At 42.3% G+C, this 21452-nt stretch overlaps 1 protein-coding gene across 2 annotated transcripts in view; it reads left to right on the top strand.

Annotated features, from left to right (window-relative positions):
- Positions 1–20943, top strand: part of LOC141047245 (uncharacterized) — a 36225-nt gene extending 15282 nt beyond the window's left edge. The window contains exons 2-7 of one of the 2 annotated variants that reach the window (XM_073542238.1): positions 10761–10910; positions 11038–11217; positions 11300–11423; positions 11507–11604; positions 11803–11893; positions 17162–20943. In XM_073542238.1, the coding sequence (XP_073398339.1) occupies positions 10833–10910; positions 11038–11217; positions 11300–11423; positions 11507–11604; positions 11803–11893; positions 17162–18342 (1752 nt within the window). In that variant the 5' untranslated portion in view covers positions 10761–10832 and the 3' untranslated portion in view covers positions 18343–20943. Of the gene's footprint in view, positions 1–10760; positions 10911–11037; positions 11218–11299; positions 11424–11506; positions 11605–11802; positions 11894–17158 lie in introns of both variants that reach the window. The other variant, XM_073542237.1, reaches the window with a different exon arrangement.
- The last annotated feature ends 509 nt before the right edge of the window (positions 20944–21452 follow it).

Here is a 21452-nt window from a genome sequence, read left to right as displayed (position 1 = left end):
TTCCTCATTATCTAAGTTGAGGGTACAGTTGCACTCTTAAACCTCTGGACACAATTTTCTTATCAAGGTAATAACAGTGCCTTGCAAAAGTACTCGGCCCCCTGGAACTTTTCAACCTTTTCCCACATATCATGCTTCAAACATAAAGATACAAAATGTAAATTTTTGGTGGAGAATCAACAACAAGTGGGACACACTTGTGAAGTTGAATGATACATTTTTGTGGAAATTCCAAAACTGAAAAGTGGGGCGTGCAATTTTATTCGGCACCTTTACTTTCAGTGCAGCAAACTCACTCCAGAAGTTCCTTGTGGATCTCTGAATGATCCAATGTTGTCCTAAATGACTAATGATGATAAATATAATCCACCTGTGTGTAATCAAGTCTCCATATAAATGCACCTGCTCTGTGATAGTCTCGGTTCTGTTTGAAGCACAGAGAGCATCATGGAGACCAAGGAACACAACAGGCAGGTCCGTGATACTGTTGTGGAGAAGTTTAAAGCCGGATTTAGATACAAAATGATTTCCAGAACTTTAAACATCCCAAGGAGCACTGTGCAAACGATCGTATTGAAATGGAAGGAGTATCATACCACTGCAAATCTACCAAGACCTGGCAGTCCCTCTAAACTTTCTTCTCAAACAAGGAGAAGACTGATCAGAGATGCAGCCAAGAGGCCCATGATCACTCTGGATGAAATGCAGAGATCTACAGCTGAGGTGGGACAGTCTGTCCATAGGACAACAATCGGTCGTACACTGCACAAATCTGGCCTTTATGGAAGAGTGGCAAGAAGAAGCCATTTCTCAAAGATATCCATAAAAATGTGTCGTTTAAAGTTTGCAAGAAGCCACCTGGGAGACACACCAAACATGTGGAAGAAGGTGCTCTGGTCAGATGAAACCAAAATCAAACTTTTTGGCAACAATGCCAAACGATATGTTTGGCGGTTTTGGCCTGCTTTTTTTCAGCAGGGACAGTGAAGATGGTTAAAATTGTTGGGAAGATGGATGGGGCCAAATACAGGACCATTCTTGAAGAAAACATGTTGGAGTCTGCAAAAGACCTGAGAGTGGGATGGAGATTTGTCTTCCAACAAGATAATGATCCCAAACATATAGCAAAATCTACAATGGAATGGTTCACAAATAAACGTTTCCTGGTGTTAGAATGGCCAAGTCAAAGTCCAGACCTGAATCCAATCGAGAATCTGTGGAAAGAGATGAAAACTGCTGTTCACAAACGGTCTCCATCAAACCTCACCGAGCTCGAGCTGTTTGCCAAGGAAGAATGGACAAGAATTTCAGTCTCTAGATGTACAAAACTGATACATACCCCCAAGCGACTGCAGCTGTAATCATAGAATCGTAGAGTTGGAAGGGACCTCCTGGGCCATCTGGTCCAACCCCTGCTCAAAGCAGGATTCGCTAAATCATCCCAGTCAGATGTCTGTCCAGCCTCTGTTTGAAGACTTCCATTGAAGGAGAACTCACCACTTCTCGTGGCAGCCTGTTCCACTCATTGATCACTCTAACTGTCAAAAAGTTTTTTCTAATATCTAATCTGTGTCTCCTCCCATTCAGTTTCATCCCATTGCTTCTAGTCTTTCCTTGTGCAAATGAGAATAAAGTTGATCCTTCTACAATGTGACAGCCCTTTAGATATTTGTAGACAGCAATTAAGTCTCCTCTCAGTCTTCTCTTTTGCAAACTAAACATTCCCAAATCCTGCAACCTTTCCTCATAAGACAGGGTTTGCAGACCGGTCACCATTCTGGTCGCTCTTTTCTGAACTTGCTCCAGTTTGTTGATGTCTTTTTTAAAATGTGGTGCCCAAAACTGGACACAATATTCCAGATGAGGTCTGACCAAAGAGGAGTAGAGGGAAATAATGACTTCACGTGATCTAGACTGTATGCTTCTGTTAATACATCCTAGAACTGCATTTGCCTTTTTTGCTGCTGCATCACACTGTTGACTCATATTCAGTCTGTGATCTATTAGTATACCCAAGTCTTTTTCACATGTGCTGTCACTTAGCCCTATTCCTCCCATTCTATATATGCTTTTTTCATTTTTATTGCCCAGATGTAGTACTTTGCATTTCTCCCTGTTAAAAACCATTCTGTTAGTTACTGCCCACTTCTCCAGTTTATTTAAATCTTTTTGAATCCTCTCTCTCTCTTCTCTAGTATTAGCTATCCCTCCTAGCTTTGTGTCATCAGCAAATTTAATCAGTTTACCCTCAATTCCTTCATCTAAATCGTTGATAAAGATGTTGAACAATACAGGGCCCAGGACAGAGCCCTGTGGTACCCCACTTGAGACATTCTTCCAACTGGATGTGCAGCCATTTACGACCACTCTTTGGGTCCGATCACTAAGCCAGCTATGAATCCACCTAACAGTTGCCTTGTCCATTCCATACTTAGTCATTTTTTCAATAAGGATTGTATGAGAGACTTTGTCAAATGCTTTGCTGAAGTCAAGATATACTATATCTACAGCATTTCCTTGATCCACCCAATCAGTGATACCATCATAGAAGGAAATTAAGTTAGTCTGACATGACTTATTAGTTACAAACCCATGCTGACTCTGTTTGATCACTTCATTCTTATCCAGGTATTGACTTACATGTTGTTTAATAATTTGTTCAAAGATCTTTCCTGGTATAGAAGTCAGACTCACCGGCCTATAGTTGCCTGGGTCCACCTTCTTCCCTTTTTTGAAGATAGGAACAACATTTGCTCTTCTCCAGTCTTCTGGCACTTCTCCTGTTCTCCAAGAATTTTCAAAGATTATGGAGAGTGGTTCAGAAATTTCTTCTGCTATCTCCTTCAGTACTCTGGGGTGTAATTCATCTGGACCTGGAGACTTGAATTCATTTAGGTTAGCTAAGTGTTTCCTCACTATCTTTCTGTTTATAGATATCCTGGATTCTTCTATTCCCTTAATAGGACAGTGAATAACAGTTGGTGTTACATTTCCTTTCTGAGAGAAAACAGATGCAAAATAGGAATTTAAAAGTTCAGCCTTCTCAACATCCTGTCTTACCATTTCATCATTTTCATCCTGTAAAAATCCTATAGCATCTTTGACTTTTCTTTTACTTTTGACATATCCCCAAAATCCTTTATTATTGCTTTTGACATCTCTTGCAAGCCTCAATTCATTTTCAGCTTTAGCTAATCTGATTTGTGCCCTGCAGATTCTGCAGACAGCATTATATTCTTCTTTAGATATGCCTCCCTCTTTCCATTTTCTAAACATTTTTTTCTTCCTTTTTAGCATGTGCTTAAGTTCTGTGTTCACCCATCCTGGTTTCCTTAAATGCTTCCTATTCTTCCCTCTTTTCGGAATTGTTAACAACTGTGCTTCGAGAATTTCATTTTTCAAGATTTCCCATCCTTCCTGGACATTTTTGTCTTTAAGGATATCCAGCCATTGGATCCCTCCAATTATCTTTCTGAATCCCTTAAAATCTGCCTTTCTGAAATCTAACCTTGACGTCTGAGTCTTCACAGGTCTTCCGCCTCTAGTTATCCAAAATTCTAAAATAGCATGGTCGCTACCTCCTAGGGTTCCAGCCACTTTTACCTCCTCAACCATTTCCTCCCTGTTTATAAGGATTAGATCCAAGGTAGCAGTTCCCCTTGTTTTCTCCCCTACCTTTTGGAAGATAAAGTTGTCAGCAAGAGAGGATAAGAATTTCCTTGACCTGTTAGTTTTGCCTGAGAGAGATTCCCAACAAATGTCTGGATAGTTGAAATCTCCCATGACAACTATGTCATATTTTTTGGAGAACTTGGCCATTTGATGCATAAAGAGTTCATCCATATCTTCAGCTTGCACAGGCGGCCTGTAGTAAATGCCTACAATGGTGGCCTTTCCATTGTTCTGTCCTTGTATTCTTACCCAAACAGTTTCCTTCAAAACTCCCAGTCTCTGAAGCTTCAATCTCTGTGCAGAAATACGCGTTTCTAACATACAATGCAACACCCCCTCCTCGTTTATCAAGTCTGTTTCTTGCAGATAAGTTGTATCCTTCTAGTCTTGTATTCCAATCATGTGTATCGTCCCACCAAGTTTCAGTGATTCCAATGACATCATATTTCTTTTCCTGTGTTAGTAGTTCCAATTCTCCTTGTTTGTTGCCCATGCTTTGTGCATTAGTATAGAAACATTTTAGTTTGTGATTGGTTTCTCTTTCTCCAATATTTTTATTAATTGGATTCTTTCGTCTTTGTTCTTCCTTTCCACTTCTATTAGCAGAGTTCTCAATAGCATTTGTCAGGTGTATGGCTTTTTCTGGTCTTTTGCTTCCCTTCCCATGTTGTTCTAGTTTAAAGCTCTCCTTACAAGTGTAGCAAGGCGATCGCAGCAAATCGCAGCAAAAGGTGTCGCAACAAAGTATTAAGTTAAAGGGGCTGAATAATATTGCACGCCCCACTTTTCAGTTTTTGAACTTCCACAAAAATTTAAAATAACCAATAAATTTTGTTCAACTTCACAATTGTGTCCGACTTGTTGTTAATTCTTCATCAAAAATTTACATTTGGTATCTTTCTGTTTGAAGCATGATATGTGAGAAAAGGTTGAAAAGTTCCAGGGGGCTGAATACTTTCGCAAAGGCACTGTATATGATCCTTGTATCTGTAGTGTATGTTGTATGTAATGTATAGTGCGCAGTATATGTATTTTCCTGTTGATAAATCAGAGTTAGCCTATACTGCCTGTGGTTCTAGCGTATGTGTGATCATGCCTGAAGTCCTAATTAACCCTTACTGGCAGATTCCCATTGGACCCATGGTGTAATAGACCCCCCTTGATAAATGATCCCCTGCAGGGTGCTGGTATATGTGGTGCTATTGGTATACAGTGACCATAGAACGGCCTTGTCTGCAGATGGGCGCTGCGCTCTGTGCCCTAATGCCAGCACACAGTGTGTGTATGTCCATGAATAATGACCCCCTCAATGAGTCTTATTTTTAATAACATACCTGATCTACAATGCGTGAGCAGACGACATATACCTGTACACTGTATGTATATGTGACCATTTTCCAGTAGCCGCAAAAAATTTTTTTCTTGCGTTTGAGCCGTTGTGCGTTCTTTTAAAAAATGGCAGCGTGTCAATTCTTCCAGTGTTTTTGCTGTACTTTTTCTTTTTCCTTTTTAAATAAACGCATGTGCAGCATTTTTCCTGCCAACACTCTGCATTTTTTTTTTTTTTTTTTTTTTTTTTAGCAGAAAACTGGCATCCAAAAAAGCAGTGTGTGAACAACTTCAGAGCACAGGCGGGATCCAGTATTTCTGCATTCTCATATTTATCATTAGGGTCTTTATATTAATGATGGAATAGTCCATGCAGCTAGACAGCGGTTATTTCACTATCTGTAGGTTTAGAGAGGAGTGCGGTCAGGGTCCGCGCTGATTATCATGTCTGTTTTATGTGGTCGCTGAGGTCTCTTTGTATTTTCACAAACTAATACATGTGGGACCCAACACCGCATGAGAGCCCCACGGAGAGCAACTGCCGACGCCGCTGGAATGACGCCGGCACGAGAGGTGAGTACAGGCTTTATTTTATCAGGGCCAACATTTTGACCAAGAAAGGGCTGTCCTAGTAGTGGACAACCACTTTAATATATAATGCCTGTGGACCCCTTGTTGTGCAGTTCCTCTGTTGTTACTCCTAGAAATGTGCGCATATCACCTGGCCTAAGCAGACACAACTACCTGATCTTACCTAAAATGCTACAGCTGCTGAACAAAGTAATATACTGCGTGCCATGCAATTCTCATTCAATGGTTACAGTCAGTCGCATTGCAAAATCTGGATCCCAGGCCTAATTGACAACTAGGGATTACCATTCGCCTCCTAAATAAGATGCGTCCATACAGTCTGATACTGTCGACAGTGATCAACCAAGGTTAGACTGGATAGGGAAACGCAGATGAATAGTATCTGTCTGTTTATTCATATATATTCAGGAGGAATAACAGAGGAACCACACAAGGCAAAAAAAAAGCTTCATAATTGTTTCCAAGTATCCACTAAAACAAGTAAAGACAGCAGAAAGGTCCTTCTAACATCTCCCAATAATGGTCTGATCAGTGCTATAGACTCCTGTAAAGTCCGGAATGTAATAATCCTCTGCTGACTACTGTAAGGTAGCGCTTATTATTAGTGTTGGGGGACACTCACTTGGCAGCAGATTAATAGGTTCAGGCACATGTTTTTCCACATAAACAGTCCATTTTGGTTTATTCAAACATCATAAACCGCTGTAGGCCATGTTAGACTTCACAGGCTTAACACATAGTCCAGAACATTTACAGGTTATGGCTTTTCCTTGCAGTCCCTAAACACGCTGGACCTCTGTCCAGTGACCGTGGGCGACCGCACGCCAAACAGTTCATTAACGTTCACAGAACCTCACAAGCACCAACAGTTATATCCCTATGTCGGAGGTTACCTCGCAGGAGCTCCTGCTCCAGATGCCAACTCTTTGGTAGCCCTCTCTCTCTCTCAGGGAAGCTGCCGAACTGGGATCACCATCCCGGACAATGCCTTGCTCACCAGGCCACTTGACACTCCAGATCCACAGACTGACAGTAGCTCCTCCAATGCAGTGCCGTGACTGACTCTGCAAACACACCGTCTGTTCTATTCACTGTCTGTGTGCTATTCAGGACGTCCGTCCCCACTTTGGAACCGTCCAACACACAGGCCTCATCGGGTGCTATTCAGGGATCCAACCATTCTCCCAGGGTCTCCCAACACACCGGCCACCAGGTCCAGGGCCTCGGCGGGTGCTATTCAGGACGTCCGTCCCCTCCTGACCCCGTCCAACACTCGCACCTCACCAGGTCCAAGGTCGCAGCACGTGCTCCAGGGATCCGATTCTTCTCCCAGAATCTCCCAATACTGACCCTCCAGGTCCTTGCACCCTGAACCATTCAGGTATACACTAGCCCCACCCCCATATGACCAGACCTCAGGTACATTATATGGTACATAACCACACCCACAGGTGAGGTATGGATCACATGGTCATGACCTCACTACAGGTCCTATTCCACACACACAGCCACACATACAGGCTTTACATTGGGCGTTCAGACACATGCCCCCGGGTGGGTTTGTAGGAGACTGGTCCCACCCATTTCACCAAGTCACCTGGAAGCTGCCCATTGTACACAGTAACAAACCCTCAGCAGGACCTCTGCTGATCAATACACATTCCAGTTTCCAGCACAAGGCAACCACCCTTGTGATGCATATCGGCCATTTGCAATTCTGCCACTCACCATTTCCCAATCACAATAAAGGAAACGCCTGCATGCATGTCCTGGGAAGCCCATACAGCGCCCCCTAGCTGTCACAGGGGTCACTGCATCACAGTACCTGCACAGACCTGTTACCAGAGCACAATATGGCCACTTTATGGGGGTAGAATCTTTTATATTAGTGTATACTTAACTCTGACTAAATTACAAGTTTATCTGTACATCTTCATGTAATTAGAAAGTTTGTCCCATCAGGGATATTTATGACATACTGATGGGCTATATCATCTATGTTACATGTACATAAAGGTCCAACCATGGTCCTTCAGAAATGTTTGGAGTTCCTATAGAAATGAATGGAGAGAGCCACACATGCGCTGTTACCGTTCCTTTTCTTGAAGCCACCACTGGGTCTCAATTTTTTCCATTCAACAGTGTAACATTAATCGGACATACACTATATAGCAGATACTTTCAGTTTATCATTATTATCCTTTCACTATATGGTGGTAATATTTTGTCTGGTCTTTGTGTGGCGGTATTCCTTGTATGTGGTGTTGTACGGTCACTATGTGGTGGTAATGTCGTCCGGCTGTGGTGGTATTTGTCCCTTGTATGTGGTATTATAGGTCACTATGTGGTGGTAATATGTGGTCTGACCATGGCATGATGGTATTTTTCCCTTGTATGTGGTATTATTGGTCATTTAAAAAAATGTACGTGACACGTCCCTTGAAGAAAACTAAATAAAAATATACCTAAAAAGGTTATTGGATATTTAAAGAAATTTTGAATAGGTTAGAACAGAGTATTACTGTCCCAAAAGAGTCTACCTTGTGTTGGTGGCTGAAAAAAATCTTTTGGCCAAAACAAAAGCTGCTGGCTATGTATGTGATATGGTGTTCGATGGGAACTGATAATGTGTGATTGGTGAGGACATGGTGCAGAAGTGGAGTTTTTCCAAGAGTTGATAGTGGGGACTGTGTAAGCTTCAAGGGGTGGAGGCAGAGATGGGGTGGAGCCTGGGAGGAGTCTCAAGGGGGCCCTGAACATTTTGCCAGTATGGGGCCCTAAAATTCCTGGTGGCAGCCCTGTATTCACTATACATACTCTTTTATACAATCAACCTCAACTCATACCTCTGTCTTAGCCACATCGGTCACTCACTGTATCTGTGCATTACAGATACAATTTACCATAGGAAATACGGCAGGTACCCCACTGCATACAGTGCCTCTCTGACTTAAAGGTATGGTCATATTCCTTACCTAACATATGAGATCATATCATTAATTCTCTCTATTATATTGTAGCCCACATCCTTTTTACAAAAAACCCAACCGTTACCTAATTCTGTGAAGCCAGTAATAACCTCATAGGTGGGTGTCTCGGAATAATCACTCCTAATAAAACCAGTCTGCCACTTACACCACCTTACTTGTTTAACAGGATACAAAGAGACACGGTGTCTCATTCCCCTTAATTAGTACACCGCACCAAACAGCAGTCGGGTAGGTTCTTTACTATACTGCTTCCTCTTCAGAATGTGTTCTCCAGATATAAATATGGAGTATTATTCTATGTTCATCACTCTATTATTGAGAGGTTTTGAGGGATTACCTCTTTCCGTGCGACATATAAGATCACACATTTTTCTTATGCTGTATATTGTTTTATTTTATTATGTTTGATTTCATTACTTATTTCATTTGCATTCTTTCTTTCCATTGTTGGTACACTGATGAAGGTCCCTGACCGAAACGTCTGGATACTGAACTACAGTTTTCACTGCATTAAAATTACCTCATATCTTCAAAAGTTGAGCGCCAAGTTGCTTTATCACAGACTCCATTATTAGGCATGTAAGTATCGCAGTAACTAGGCCGCCCAATACTATCGAGTACTTGGAGGCGGAGGATATTCAGCCAAACTGTCTCACCTTCTTAAGGCCCTTTCTCACATAGCGAGATCGCTCAAGCGTCACCGATTTTGTGACGCAACAGCGATCTCACTACATGTGACACGCAGCGGTGACCGGGCCCCCGCTGCGATCTCGCTGATCGTGCTCGAATGGCCTGGGCCATTTTTTCATCGGTGGTGTCCCGCTGGCCAGCGCGTATCGCTGTGTTTGACACCAATGAGCGACCTCGTTGGCGACACAGAAAACATGGCCGCAGGCGGGAGTCGTCTGAATAGCTGCTGTGTGACAAGATACTAATGACCGCCGAGGTCGTTGTATGGATCGCTGCTGCGTTGGTGAGTATATCTGTCTGTTTGGCAGCTCGCTAGTGACCATTTAGTGATGCACCAGCGATCCTTACCAGGTCGTGTCATTGTCGGGATCGCTGGTGCGTCGCTAAGTGTAACGGTACCCTTAGATGCCATGTTTGCTTTTCACAGCAGCAAGTGGTTAAACTGCCAGGGTTTTGTTGCAGCCGCCCCTGTGCCGTCCCTGCAGTGTATATCTATATTCTGGGGCCCAAAAGAGTTTAAAAAAAAATTAACAATTGTTTATTGTGTGAAAAATTAAAAAATTTATACACGCATACCTAACAGACGACGGCGCAGGTCCCCTTATCATGAATCCATGGCACAGAATTGAGACCTCAATATAAGCGCACACAGATAATACCCTTGATAAAGGCCGGTTTGGCCGAAACGTTGGTTTCTGTGTGACTGACATTCAACTATTGTAATAAAACAGCATTATCTGAAAAATTTATTTTTGCCTCAGGTTTACTGTAGTAAAAATTAAAATGTGTTTTCTGCTTTTTCCATGATTTTTTTCTTTTTACAAGAATTGTTGGAGCCAATTTTCTTTAGAAACATTTTAGTATATCTGTTTTTTTTCTGGTGTTTTTCTTGTAATATAGGAAATCCTAAGGCCAGAAAATAAACCCCATAAAACACTGTAGACTTTGGGATCAGATAATTTCTGTCCATGGTTTTTGTGGAAACAAAGTCTTTTATTAAAGCCTCAAACTTCTGTGTGTGAATCAGACCTGAGATCTAACGTGGTAGCAGATTCCAGTGCGGGGAAGACGGGAAACCTTCATATAGACGGCCGGTGGGGATGGAGTCAGTGACGGACTCTGGACAAATATGTTTCTAGAGCCGTAGTAGAAGATGAAGATGTCGTCCTCATCATGAAGTAGTTATTTCTCCTGTTCCGTGTAATGAATATCTCCTGCAGTATTACTAATGCCGATTCCAGTGTCGGGAAATGAGACGAGAATTAGCGTTATGGAAGATGAGACTATGAGAAACGTATTCAGCTGCCGACTCCGAGGAAGAAACTGCTTGTTGTCTGTGGCCTAAATATATAGGTTTTGTTAGTAGATGTAAAGAAGAAAACTAAATACTGTAAAATAATAATTCTCATATGTTTCCTTATAATCTCCAGTAATTGTATTATTACACAGGATTTTTATGATGTTACATCGGCTCATCTTCTCATTCAGGTCTCTACAATTTCGGATCCTCTCAGTGAAGATCTTCTATATAAGAGAATTTTCCTGATTTACCCATCAAAGATGGATATGGACAGAGACAAGATGGCGGAGAGGATATTACACCTCACCCTAGAGATCCTCTTCCGGCTTACTGGAGAGGTGAGAGATCCTGATGGCGTCACATTACATCATTCTTATCTATGGGAATAACAGATGGACAGAACTGGAAAGGTGAGGACTCTGGAAATGTCTGTAGTGAGATTTATTTGTGTCTCTCCATAACCAGGATTACACGGTAGTGAAGAAGACCTCTAGTGAACGCTGTCAGGACTCTGTGTCTGAGGGATGCGGAAGACCCCTGAGTCCAATCACGGGGCCTCCACCTCACCCCATGATACACAAGGACATCAGGGAACAGAAGATCCTAGAACTTACCTACAAGATGATTGAGCTGCTGACTGGAGAGGTGACACTGCTGGGAATGCTGGGACATTATACAGTAACGCTATGAAGGGATCGGGGGATGACGGTATCATTGTATGTGTCAGGTTCCTATAAGGTGTCAGGATGTTGCTGTCTATTTATCCATGGAGGAGTGGGAGTATTTAGAAGGACACAAACAACTATACAAGAACGTCATGATGGAGGTTCCCCAGCCCCTCACATCACCAGGTAATAGACAGGACTAAATAAACAAGGCCTATAATTATCTGTATGTAAAGAATGAATTCAGTCCCTGTATGTGTTTCCCCCAGTTCTATCCAGTAAGAGGGCAACACCAGAGAGATGTCCCCGTACTGTTCTTCCACAGGACTGTAAACAGGAAGATCCCAATGTTCCTCAGGATCATCAGGTAGATGGAGAGAAGGTGTCATGAGATCTCCCCTATGATGTGTAGACGGCTGTGAAGGTCTTGTGCTCAGTCTTGTATTATCCACTAGTATTATATGTTTTATACTTGTGTAATGAGAACGGTGGAGATGGCAAGATTAGAGCTGATCATAGATGTGACTTCTCCATCTGTCTGTGACTTTTACAATATTTGTTTCAGGATGAAGATCTGACCCATATTAATACTACAGAGACATATGTGAGGGGTGATGAGCGGTGTAAAGAGGAGATTCCTACATATGACTACCCAGGTGAGTAGTAACCACTAAGCACAGAGAAGTCACCGGCTGTGGCTTCTTTATCGGTGGTGTAGTCCGGCCGTATTACCATGATCACCATTTTACCGTTAGACCACAACATTCTCCTCCACCCAAACTGTTCAAATGACTTTGGACATTGAAATCCCTTTTATATAGAACTTACCACCTGGAGGATCCACCTACCCCCTGTGGTTAGGAGATGCTGACCGTTACCTGCCCAGATCTGTAAACTACAAAGCCAAATGACCGTGTTTGTAATGTGCTTATAAGTTAGCAAATCACTTGAAGAAAAGTATTATGATGGGCCTGTAAGAGAAAGCAGAGGGTAATGATGCTGTTGGCTTCCTAGAACCCTGATATCTTATTGGATGAATCTACCTTCTCTCCCTTCTGTGCTGCTGAATGTCTCATAGGGTCCCTACAAGACCAGGTCCAGTCTTTCTGGCCAAACTTTGCTTTTATGATCAACAACAATAAATGTGCAGTGAGGCCAAGTGTGAATTTCTGTACAATCACAACAGAGTCTCCCTTTATCCTGACTTTTCAATTTCTTTTGAGACCAACTAACTTCAAACAGGATTGTGATAAACTGCATAAAAACATTACACCTGTGCCATGATATATCTCTAAGCTGTGCGTGGCTGACTGCTGTAATATACATTTATTCACCCCTGCAGGAGATGTGTTGGTATGGCTCGAGCCCTGGTTACATGGATTCACTCCACGTCATAAATTACATTATGTTTTGAATACTAAGGAATTCAGATTACTGCACAATCTCTCCTGATATGGGGAGCAATATTATTTTCTCCAATCTTCTGGTCAGGACTCATAGTAGCTCCAATGGTCCATCATAAATGAGTGCAACTCCGGTTTAGTGTTGGAGTTCTCCCCTCATACATACGTTGTTGTTGTTGGGGATGTAACATATTTTTTTTTTTTTATTCTGTCTTTTTTTCTTTTTACCTGTTCATTCTGTATGATAGTTTGATTGTGGTGGGATCGGCCTCACTTATGTGAGTCTGTAACTCCCTGATAGTTTAAAAAAAAAAAAAAAAAACGCTCTCCATCGCCTCTTCCAAATGCCTAAGATCTAAATTTAAAGTGAACCTGTCAGCAGGATTGTGCACAGTAACCTACAGACACTGTCAGGTCGGCGCCGTTATACTGATCACAATGATACCTGGTGATGAAATCTGTCTTGTGGTTGTTGTTTAATCTGTATTTGTAGTTTTCATTTAATGAGATCCTCGTGCTCCAGGACGGGGCTGTGGGCGGGGCTTTATGTGGTGCTCTGATTACATATTCATCTGTATTGGCTTATGGCAGGTCACTGATCCCTCAGTGACCTGCCCCATATTTTACGTAATGCATATAATAGCATTGATATTATTGTTGATAATGCCTTGAATATTGTGGCTATTGTGAGGCTTAGAAAAAAAATTACATTCAGCAAAATGACACCGGCGGCGCCTGTCCAGTAACATCTATCTCTTACTTATAGATGCTTCTGCGCAGGCGCTGCCATAGCCAGTGACATTTTGTTGGCTGTAAATTTTTACTAAGCCTCACAATAGCCATAATATTATAGGCATTATCAACAATAATATCAACGCTATTATATGAATTATGTAAAAATGGGGGGCAGGTCACTGAGGGATCAGTGACCTGTCATAAGCCAATACAGATGCATATGTAATCAGAGCACCACATAAAGTCCCGCCCACAGCCCCACCCCAGAGCACGAGAATCTCATTAACTGAAAACTACAAAGACAGATTAAACAACAACCACAAGACTGATTTCATCTACCAAGGTATCATTGTGATCAGTATAACTGCGCCAACCTGACAGTGTCTGTAGGTTACTGTGCACAATCCTGCTGACAGGTTCCATTTGAGACATCTCACCTCTGCACTATTATACAGAGTTCCCTTTAAATGTGTAATATTTTTTCTTGAAACTCATCTGACAGAAAATATTGGACCTTACGATAGTTTAGATTGTGTAGTCATCGAGGTCCATACGCTATTTACCCCAGAGAGGTTTCACCACTGGTTACTCATTTATTACTGGTGAAGACTTTTGAGTTTGATCATTTCAGTAGATGTGTTATTGTCTATAGTCACAGTTTTTGACTACGGTGTTGGCCAAAAGTATTGACACCCCTGCAATTCTGTCAGATAATACTCAGTTTCTTCCTGAAAATGATTGCAAACACAAATTCTTTGGTATTATTATCTTCATTTAATTTGTCTTAAATGAAAAAGCAGAAAAGAGAATGAAGCAAAAAGCAAAACATTGATCATTTCACCCAAAAATGGGCCAGACAAAAGTATTGGCACCCTCAGCCTAATACTTGGTTGCACAACCTTTAGCCAAAATAACTGCGACCAACCGCTTCCGGTAACCATCAATGAGTTTCTTACAATGCTCTGCTGGAATTTTAGACCATTCTTCTTTGGCAAACTGCTCCAGGTCCCTGATATTTGAAGGTTGCCTTCTCCAAACTGCCATTTTTAGATCTCTCCACAGGTGTTCTATGGGATTCAGGTCTGGACTCATTGCTGGCCACCTTTGAAGTCTCCAGTGCTTTCTCTCAAACCATTTTCTAGTGCTTTTTGAAGTGTGTTTTGGGTCATTGTCCTGCTGGGAGACCCATGACCTCTGAGGGAGACCCAGCTTTCTCACACTGGACCCTACATTATGCTGCAAAATTTGTTGGTAGTCTTCAGACTTCATAATGCCATGCACACGGTCAAGCAGTCCAGTGCCAGAGGCAGCAAATCAACCCCAAAACATCAGGGAACCTCCACCATGTTTGACTGTAGGGACCGTGTTCTTTTCTTTGAATGCATCTTTTTTTCTCCTGTAAACTCTATGTTGATGCCTTTGCCCAAAAAGCTCTACTTTTGTCTTATCTGACCAGAGAACATTCTTCCAAAATGTTTTAGGCTTTTTCAGGTAAGTTTTGGCAAATTCCAGCCTGGCTTTTTTATGTCTTGGGGTAAGAAATGGGGTCTTCCTGGGTCTCCTACCATACAGTCCCTTTTCATTCAGACGCCGACGGAAAGTACAGGTTGACACTGTTGTACCCTCGGACTGCAGGGCAGCTTGAACTTGTTTGAATGTTAGTTGAGGTTCTTTATTCAAAATCCGCACAATCTTGCGGTGAAATCTCTTGTCAATTTTTCTTTTACATCCACATCTAGGGAGGTTAGCCACAGTGCCATGGGCTTTAAACTTCTTGATGACACTGCGCACGGTAGACACACAGGAACATTCTGGTCTTTGGAGATGGACTTGTAGCCTTGAGATTGCTCATGCTTCCTCACAATTTGGTTTCTCAAGTCCTCAGACAGTTCTTTGGTCTTCTTTCTTTTCTCCATGCTCAATGTGGTACACACAAGGACACAGGACAGAGGTTGAGTCAACTTTAATCCATGTCTCAACTGGCTGCAAGGGTGATTTAGTTATTGTGAACACCTGTTAGGTGCCACAGGTAAGTTACAGGTGCTGTTAATTACACAAATTAGAGAAGCATCACATGATTTTTCGAACAGTGCCAATACTTTTGTCCACCCTCTTTTTTATGTTTGGTGTGGAATTATATCCAATTTGGCTTTAGGACAATTCTTTTTGTGTTTTTTCATTTAAGACAAATGAAATGAAGAGAGTACCAAAGAATTTGTGTTTGCAATCATTTTCAGGAAGAAACTAAGTATTATCTGACAGAATTGCAGGGGTGTCAATACTTTTGGCCAACACTGTACAGTAGTTAGTGTCCAAAATACTCTGATTTAACCTCTTCCTGCAGCCAGTTTTGTGTTCCTAATCAGGCCCCATTTTTTAAATCTGACGTGTGTCACTTTATGTAGTGATAACTTTGGAATTATTCACAAAGGATAATAGAAAACAAATGGATCTTTTACAAGTTATTTTCCAACTTTGCACAATACCCTAAATACGATTGTACACTACTCTCTGGGCACATGTCAGTGTTCAGAAGGGAAGGAGCGCCATTTAGCGACTTGGATGCAGATCTAGCTGGAATAGTTTGTAGACACAATGTATTGGAAGCACTGTTCGTGGTCACCTGGCAGCTCAAAAGATGTCCACCATGAACATGCTTGGCACTATCTTCTCTGCTTTCCATATCCCAAGGATTGTCTTCCTCATCACCCTTTTAACACCATTACATGGATCTGGACTTGCGCTGGGGCCCCTAGGCTTGGACCATGATGTTACCTGCTAGTCTTTGGTATTAGATGGCAAGAAGAATAGTCAGGTAGCTGGGTCAGAACCAGAAGGACAGAATACAGAATCAGAAGACAAAAGAGTAGTCAATAAATGGGCCACGGTCACAACAGGAAACAAATATGCAAGCTGAGCACAGAGGATTGAACCAGAGAGCAGCGCTGTATCTGGCAGATTCCGGTCATATACTTTGAGCTTTAGTAGGGTGTGGTACTTTCCAATTTGATGAAGTAGGGAGCAGATTACTACAGCTGGACATCAGGAGCAGATCCCAGCTGAGATTGGACACACCATATGCAGAAGCCCTAATATAACTAAATGACAGAGAAAACCAGAACAGTCAAAATCCATTTTATAAATTAATTCGGTGAGGATTATAATCTATAGGAGGAGTGAATATTTTGACTCCACAGTCACTTTCCGGAAATTAATACGCAGTGGATGTTGGTGAGTGAAGATTACACATTTGCCATTTTATTACCCAACACATAGTGCCCAGATTGTGCTCCAGGAGACACACACCATAAATTAAGTGGATTCTTCTCACTATAATATTAGTAAATATAGGGATCCTAAATGATGTTTGAGCACACCGCAAGACTCTGAAGTGAGAGTGGATTTTGCTGGATTGGTTTATAGAAACCTTGTTGCTTTTCAACAGTCTTTGAGCCACTAATAGTGTGGGAACCTCTGGTTTTCCCTTGACAGATGGTGGACCTGAGTGATGACTTGTTTTTCGTGAGATGAGAATTGGTATTTTTTGCCTACATAACATTGATTGCATTTTATTCAATATCTGGGAGGCAGAATGAACAAACAGTTGAGCACCATGCACTACTTCTTCATCCTATAAGGTTTTTTATTAGACTCTGAACTGTCATTGTCTTGGTAATTAAACAATGTTTTTTACATAGCTTGCCATTTTTCTGGACAGTAAGTAGAAATGTTCAAAAATATAAAACTCTAGGATATTTTTTAAAAAAAATTATTTTATCTTAGCAGATGACAGTACCAGGAGATCACAGGGACAACTGACGTCTTCAATTTTTAAATCAGATGATCTTGAGATCCCACAGGATAGAGTTGAAGTGAATGCTGTTACTCCAGATATACCATCATCCCTTCACAGCAAAGAGCCACCATCTGAGCCTTTGAAACGGGTCCTGTCTTTTGATTCATTAGCAACCACTAAAGAAAATCAAAGTCACAAAAGAGGCCTTAAAAAACAAACTGCTCCTAAAGCAAAGAAGTCATTTTCATGTTCAGAATGTGGGAAATATTTTACACGGAAAGCACACTTTGTTAACCACCAGAGAACCCACACAGGGGAGAAACCTTTTTCCTGTTCAGAATGTGAAAAATGTTTTAAGCAGAAATCAGCTTTGGTTAGTCACCAGAGAATCCACTCAGGGGAGAAGCCTTTTTCCTGTTCAGAATGTGAGAAATGTTTTAATCAGAAATCAGCTTTGGATAGTCACCAGAGAACCCACACAGGGGAGAAGCCTTTTTCCTGTTCAGAATGTGAGAAATGTTTTAACCGGAAATGGCATCTTGTTGTACACCAAAGAACCCACACAGGGGAGAAGCCTTTTTCATGTTCAGAATGTGGGAAATGTTTTGCACATAAATCAGATTTGGTTCACCACCAGAGAACTCACACAGGGGAGAAGCCTTTTTCATGTTCAGAATGTAGGAAATGTTTTACCAATAAATCAGATTTTGATAAGCACCAGAGAATCCACAAAGGAGAGAAGCCTTTTTCCTGTTCAGAATGTGGGAAATGTTTTAACCAGAAAATAAATCTTGTTACCCACCAAAGAACTCACACAGGGGAGAAGCCTTTTTCATGTTCAGAATGTTGGAAATGTTTTAACCAGAAATCAGATTTAGCTAAGCACCTGAGATCCCACACAGGGGAGAAACCTTTTTCCTGTTCAGAATGTGGGAAATGTTTTAACCGGAAATCGATTCTTGATTACCACCAGAGAACCCACACGGGGGAGAAACCTTTTTCCTGTTCAGAATGTGGGAAATGTTTTAACCGGAAATCGATTCTTGATTACCACCAGAGAACCCACACGGGGGAGAAGCCTTTTTCCTGTTCAGAATGTGGGAAATGTTTTATCCAGAAATTCGCTATGGTTAATCACCAGAGAACCCACACATGGGATAATACAGTATAATGATTGTTTTTTCTCCTATAGGGACTGCTATAGTTTGGTATTGTAACAGCTGTCAATTAGTGCAGACAAATTGTCCTAGACTAAACTCAGTTTTCAGACGGCCCAATATATACCTCTCAGGGAAAGCTTACCTGCTCCAAAGATCATTAGCATCTTTTAACTAATGGTCATGCTGCGGTCTGTCAGGGAATGAGGGCAATATCAGTATAAAGACTAGGGATATGTGCAACCATAATGTCTGGGAGATCTATGCATTTATTTAGTATGAATATGGAAATTATCTCTGGAAGTTAAGTGTTCCCTGAGCGGTATATACTGTTTTTTCTATTCCTGACACTGGAGTGGCTTATAAACTTACGAAGTATATAGTTTGAAGTCTGGGATCTGCCAATATGTAGGTAGTTTTCTGACTGTTTCGGATAACCTGATCGTCTATTCTCTCTTGAATATACCGTATTTTTTGGACTATAAGACGCACCGGACCATAAGACGCACCCCAAATTTTCAGAAGGAAAATGGGGAAAAAAGTTAATGTGTCAAATAGGGATCTGTCTTACAGTTCAAATTCAGCTTACCGAGGGGATTGGCAGCGCTGGTGGAGCGGGGTCATAGGGGGTGTTCGGTGATCTGACGATATGACACCCATCCCAGGCAGGTGGGGTGGCCTCCGGGATATCCCATCCCAAGCTGATGTGGCAGGTTCCGTGGTTGTGCTCTGTGGTGCGAGGGGCTCCGCCGGCATTTTGTGAAAGCCTGGAAGCCCTCGCTCAGCCATTGCTGTGATGCGGTGGCCGCCGGGAAAATGGCCGCTGTGGGCAGCGCATGCTCAGATTAAGATCTCGGCAACGAGATTTCATCCAGAGACCTCGGGCAATGAGATCTCAATCTGAGCATGCGCTGCCCCCAGCGGCCATTTTCCTGGAGGCCACAGCATCACAGCAAAGGATGTACGGGGTCTCCGGGCTTTCACAAAATGCCGGCGGAACCCCCGGCACCACAGAGCACCACTACCAAACCAGCTGCACCATGCTGGGAAGGGAGTGTGAGCATCGCCCCAATAATTTTGGGGGAAAAAAGTTTGTCTTATAGTCCAAAAAATACGGTAGGTCAATATTAATTAGTCTCTTGATGAGTAGTCTTTGGTGAGGACGATGAAACCCGTAGAAATGAGTCTTGAAGAGTGAGTGTGTATACGTCACCTCACCCTATATACTGAGACGTGGGGTATGTGGTTTTTTTTTTCTATTAGTCACCTTCTAACTAACCTTCAGGGGGTGAATTATGGGTATAGTTTTACATTTGGAATGAATAAGTTTAGAAGTTTAGTTTTATCCTTTTGTCAGTGAATCTTCTAATCAAGGGAAATCACTGTCCCGAGGCTTATGTGAGTTTGGGCGCATGGCTCGTGTGATATAATAATCAGCGGAAGCCGCTTCACTGTTCCTGCCTTCAGATGTATTGTACATCAACAGGAAGCCAGGACCGTGGCTGCTCTGACTTCCTCATGATGCGTGATTTGTCCGAAGGTGGGAACAGTGACACCAGCGCTGATTGGGTACGGGGCTCCCATAACGTAAAAACCTCGAGAGACCCAAGAAGTCACCGCTGAAATGGTGCCTGAATGGGAGGTTTGTATAATTGTTTTTAAACAGGACCAAACATGAGGAATAAGAAGGGCTTGTCTAACTAATGGACAACTTTTTTTTTTTTTTTTTTTAAAGGGAATCTGTCACCCCATTTTTGGACTGTCAGCTGCCGGCACCGCCATCAGGGGCTTATCTACAGCATTCTGTAATGTAGATAAGCCCCCAATGTAACCTGAAAGATAAGAAAACAAGTTATATTATACTCGCCGGGGGCCGGTCCGGTCTTAGTCCGATGGGTGTCACGGTCTGGCGCCTCCCATCTTCTAGCAATGACGTCCTCTTCTTTGCTTCCCGTCGCGGCTCCAACGCAGGCGTACTTTACCTGCCCTGTTGAGGGCAGAGTAAAGTACTGCAGTGCGCAGGTGCCGGACCTCTCTGACCTGGTGCCTGCTCACTGCAGTACTCTGCTCTGCCCTCAACAGATTTTTCGTGATCTTGGGTTGTGTGAGGGCTTACTTTTTGCGTGCCAAGCTGACGTTTTTAATTATACCATTTTGGTGCAGATACGATCTTTTGATTTCCCGTTATTGCATATTAATGCAAAGTTGCGGCAGGCAATAAAAGGGATTCTGGCATTTTGACTTTTTTCTCGTTACGCCGTTTAGCGATCGGGTTAATTATTTTTTTTATATTGATAAATCGGGCAATTCTGAACGCGGCGATACCAAATGTGTATGTTTGAGTATTCTTTGTTTTATTTTGAACGGGGCAAAAGGAGGGTAATTTGAACTTTTATATTTTTTTTATATTTACCTTTTATGGACTCAATGGACTGCCATCTTCCTACACTTGTTACCTCCCCTCTGTGTGCGTGCCACAGGTGGAGTAACCGACCCTGGAAGATGAAGCCAGGTTGTGATCCTCGGATCAATTGGCCTTGTATGGATTGCCATCTTCCTACGCTTGTTATCTACCTGTTTTGTGGTTCAATAAAGATTGCCACAGTTTTACCCTCCCCCTGTGTTGTCTGAGTAGTGTTTTGCCCATGTTAATAGGAGTGCGGAAGTTCGGCGGGATGATCCCTGGTCCATGTGTTTTCGGCTAGCTGGCGGCACGCATAAGAATCCAGCAGTGACAGCCATAGTGGTCTGCTGAAGACTTCTGGTTGTCATGCCAACCCATCGATGACCCGCGATCATGTGACAGGGTCACCGTTGGGAAATATTTCAGGCACACTTGCCGAAAGTGCGCGTTAAATGCCGCTGTCGGAGGCTTTTAGGGGCACATGTCAGCTGTTCAAAACAGCTAAGATGTGGGCTCATCGCCGGAGCCCACATCAAAGGGAGGGAGTCCGACATTGCCGTACATTTACACCCAATGTCTGAAAGAGGTTAAAGGGGATTGTTTTTAGAGACCAAAGTGGTAATCAATCATGCATACATATGAATAATTACAAAAATACACAGCTTATAATGTGAAATAGTATATAGTTAAGACAAGAAAATATAATTTGTGTAGATATAA

Source organism: Dendrobates tinctorius, unplaced genomic scaffold (assembly GCF_039654945.1).
Source record: "Dendrobates tinctorius isolate UK_male_01 unplaced genomic scaffold, ASM3965494v1 ptg000126l, whole genome shotgun sequence".
Classification (NCBI taxonomy): domain Eukaryota; kingdom Metazoa; phylum Chordata; class Amphibia; order Anura; family Dendrobatidae; genus Dendrobates; species Dendrobates tinctorius.
This window is presented reverse-complemented; position numbering and strand designations above follow the sequence as displayed.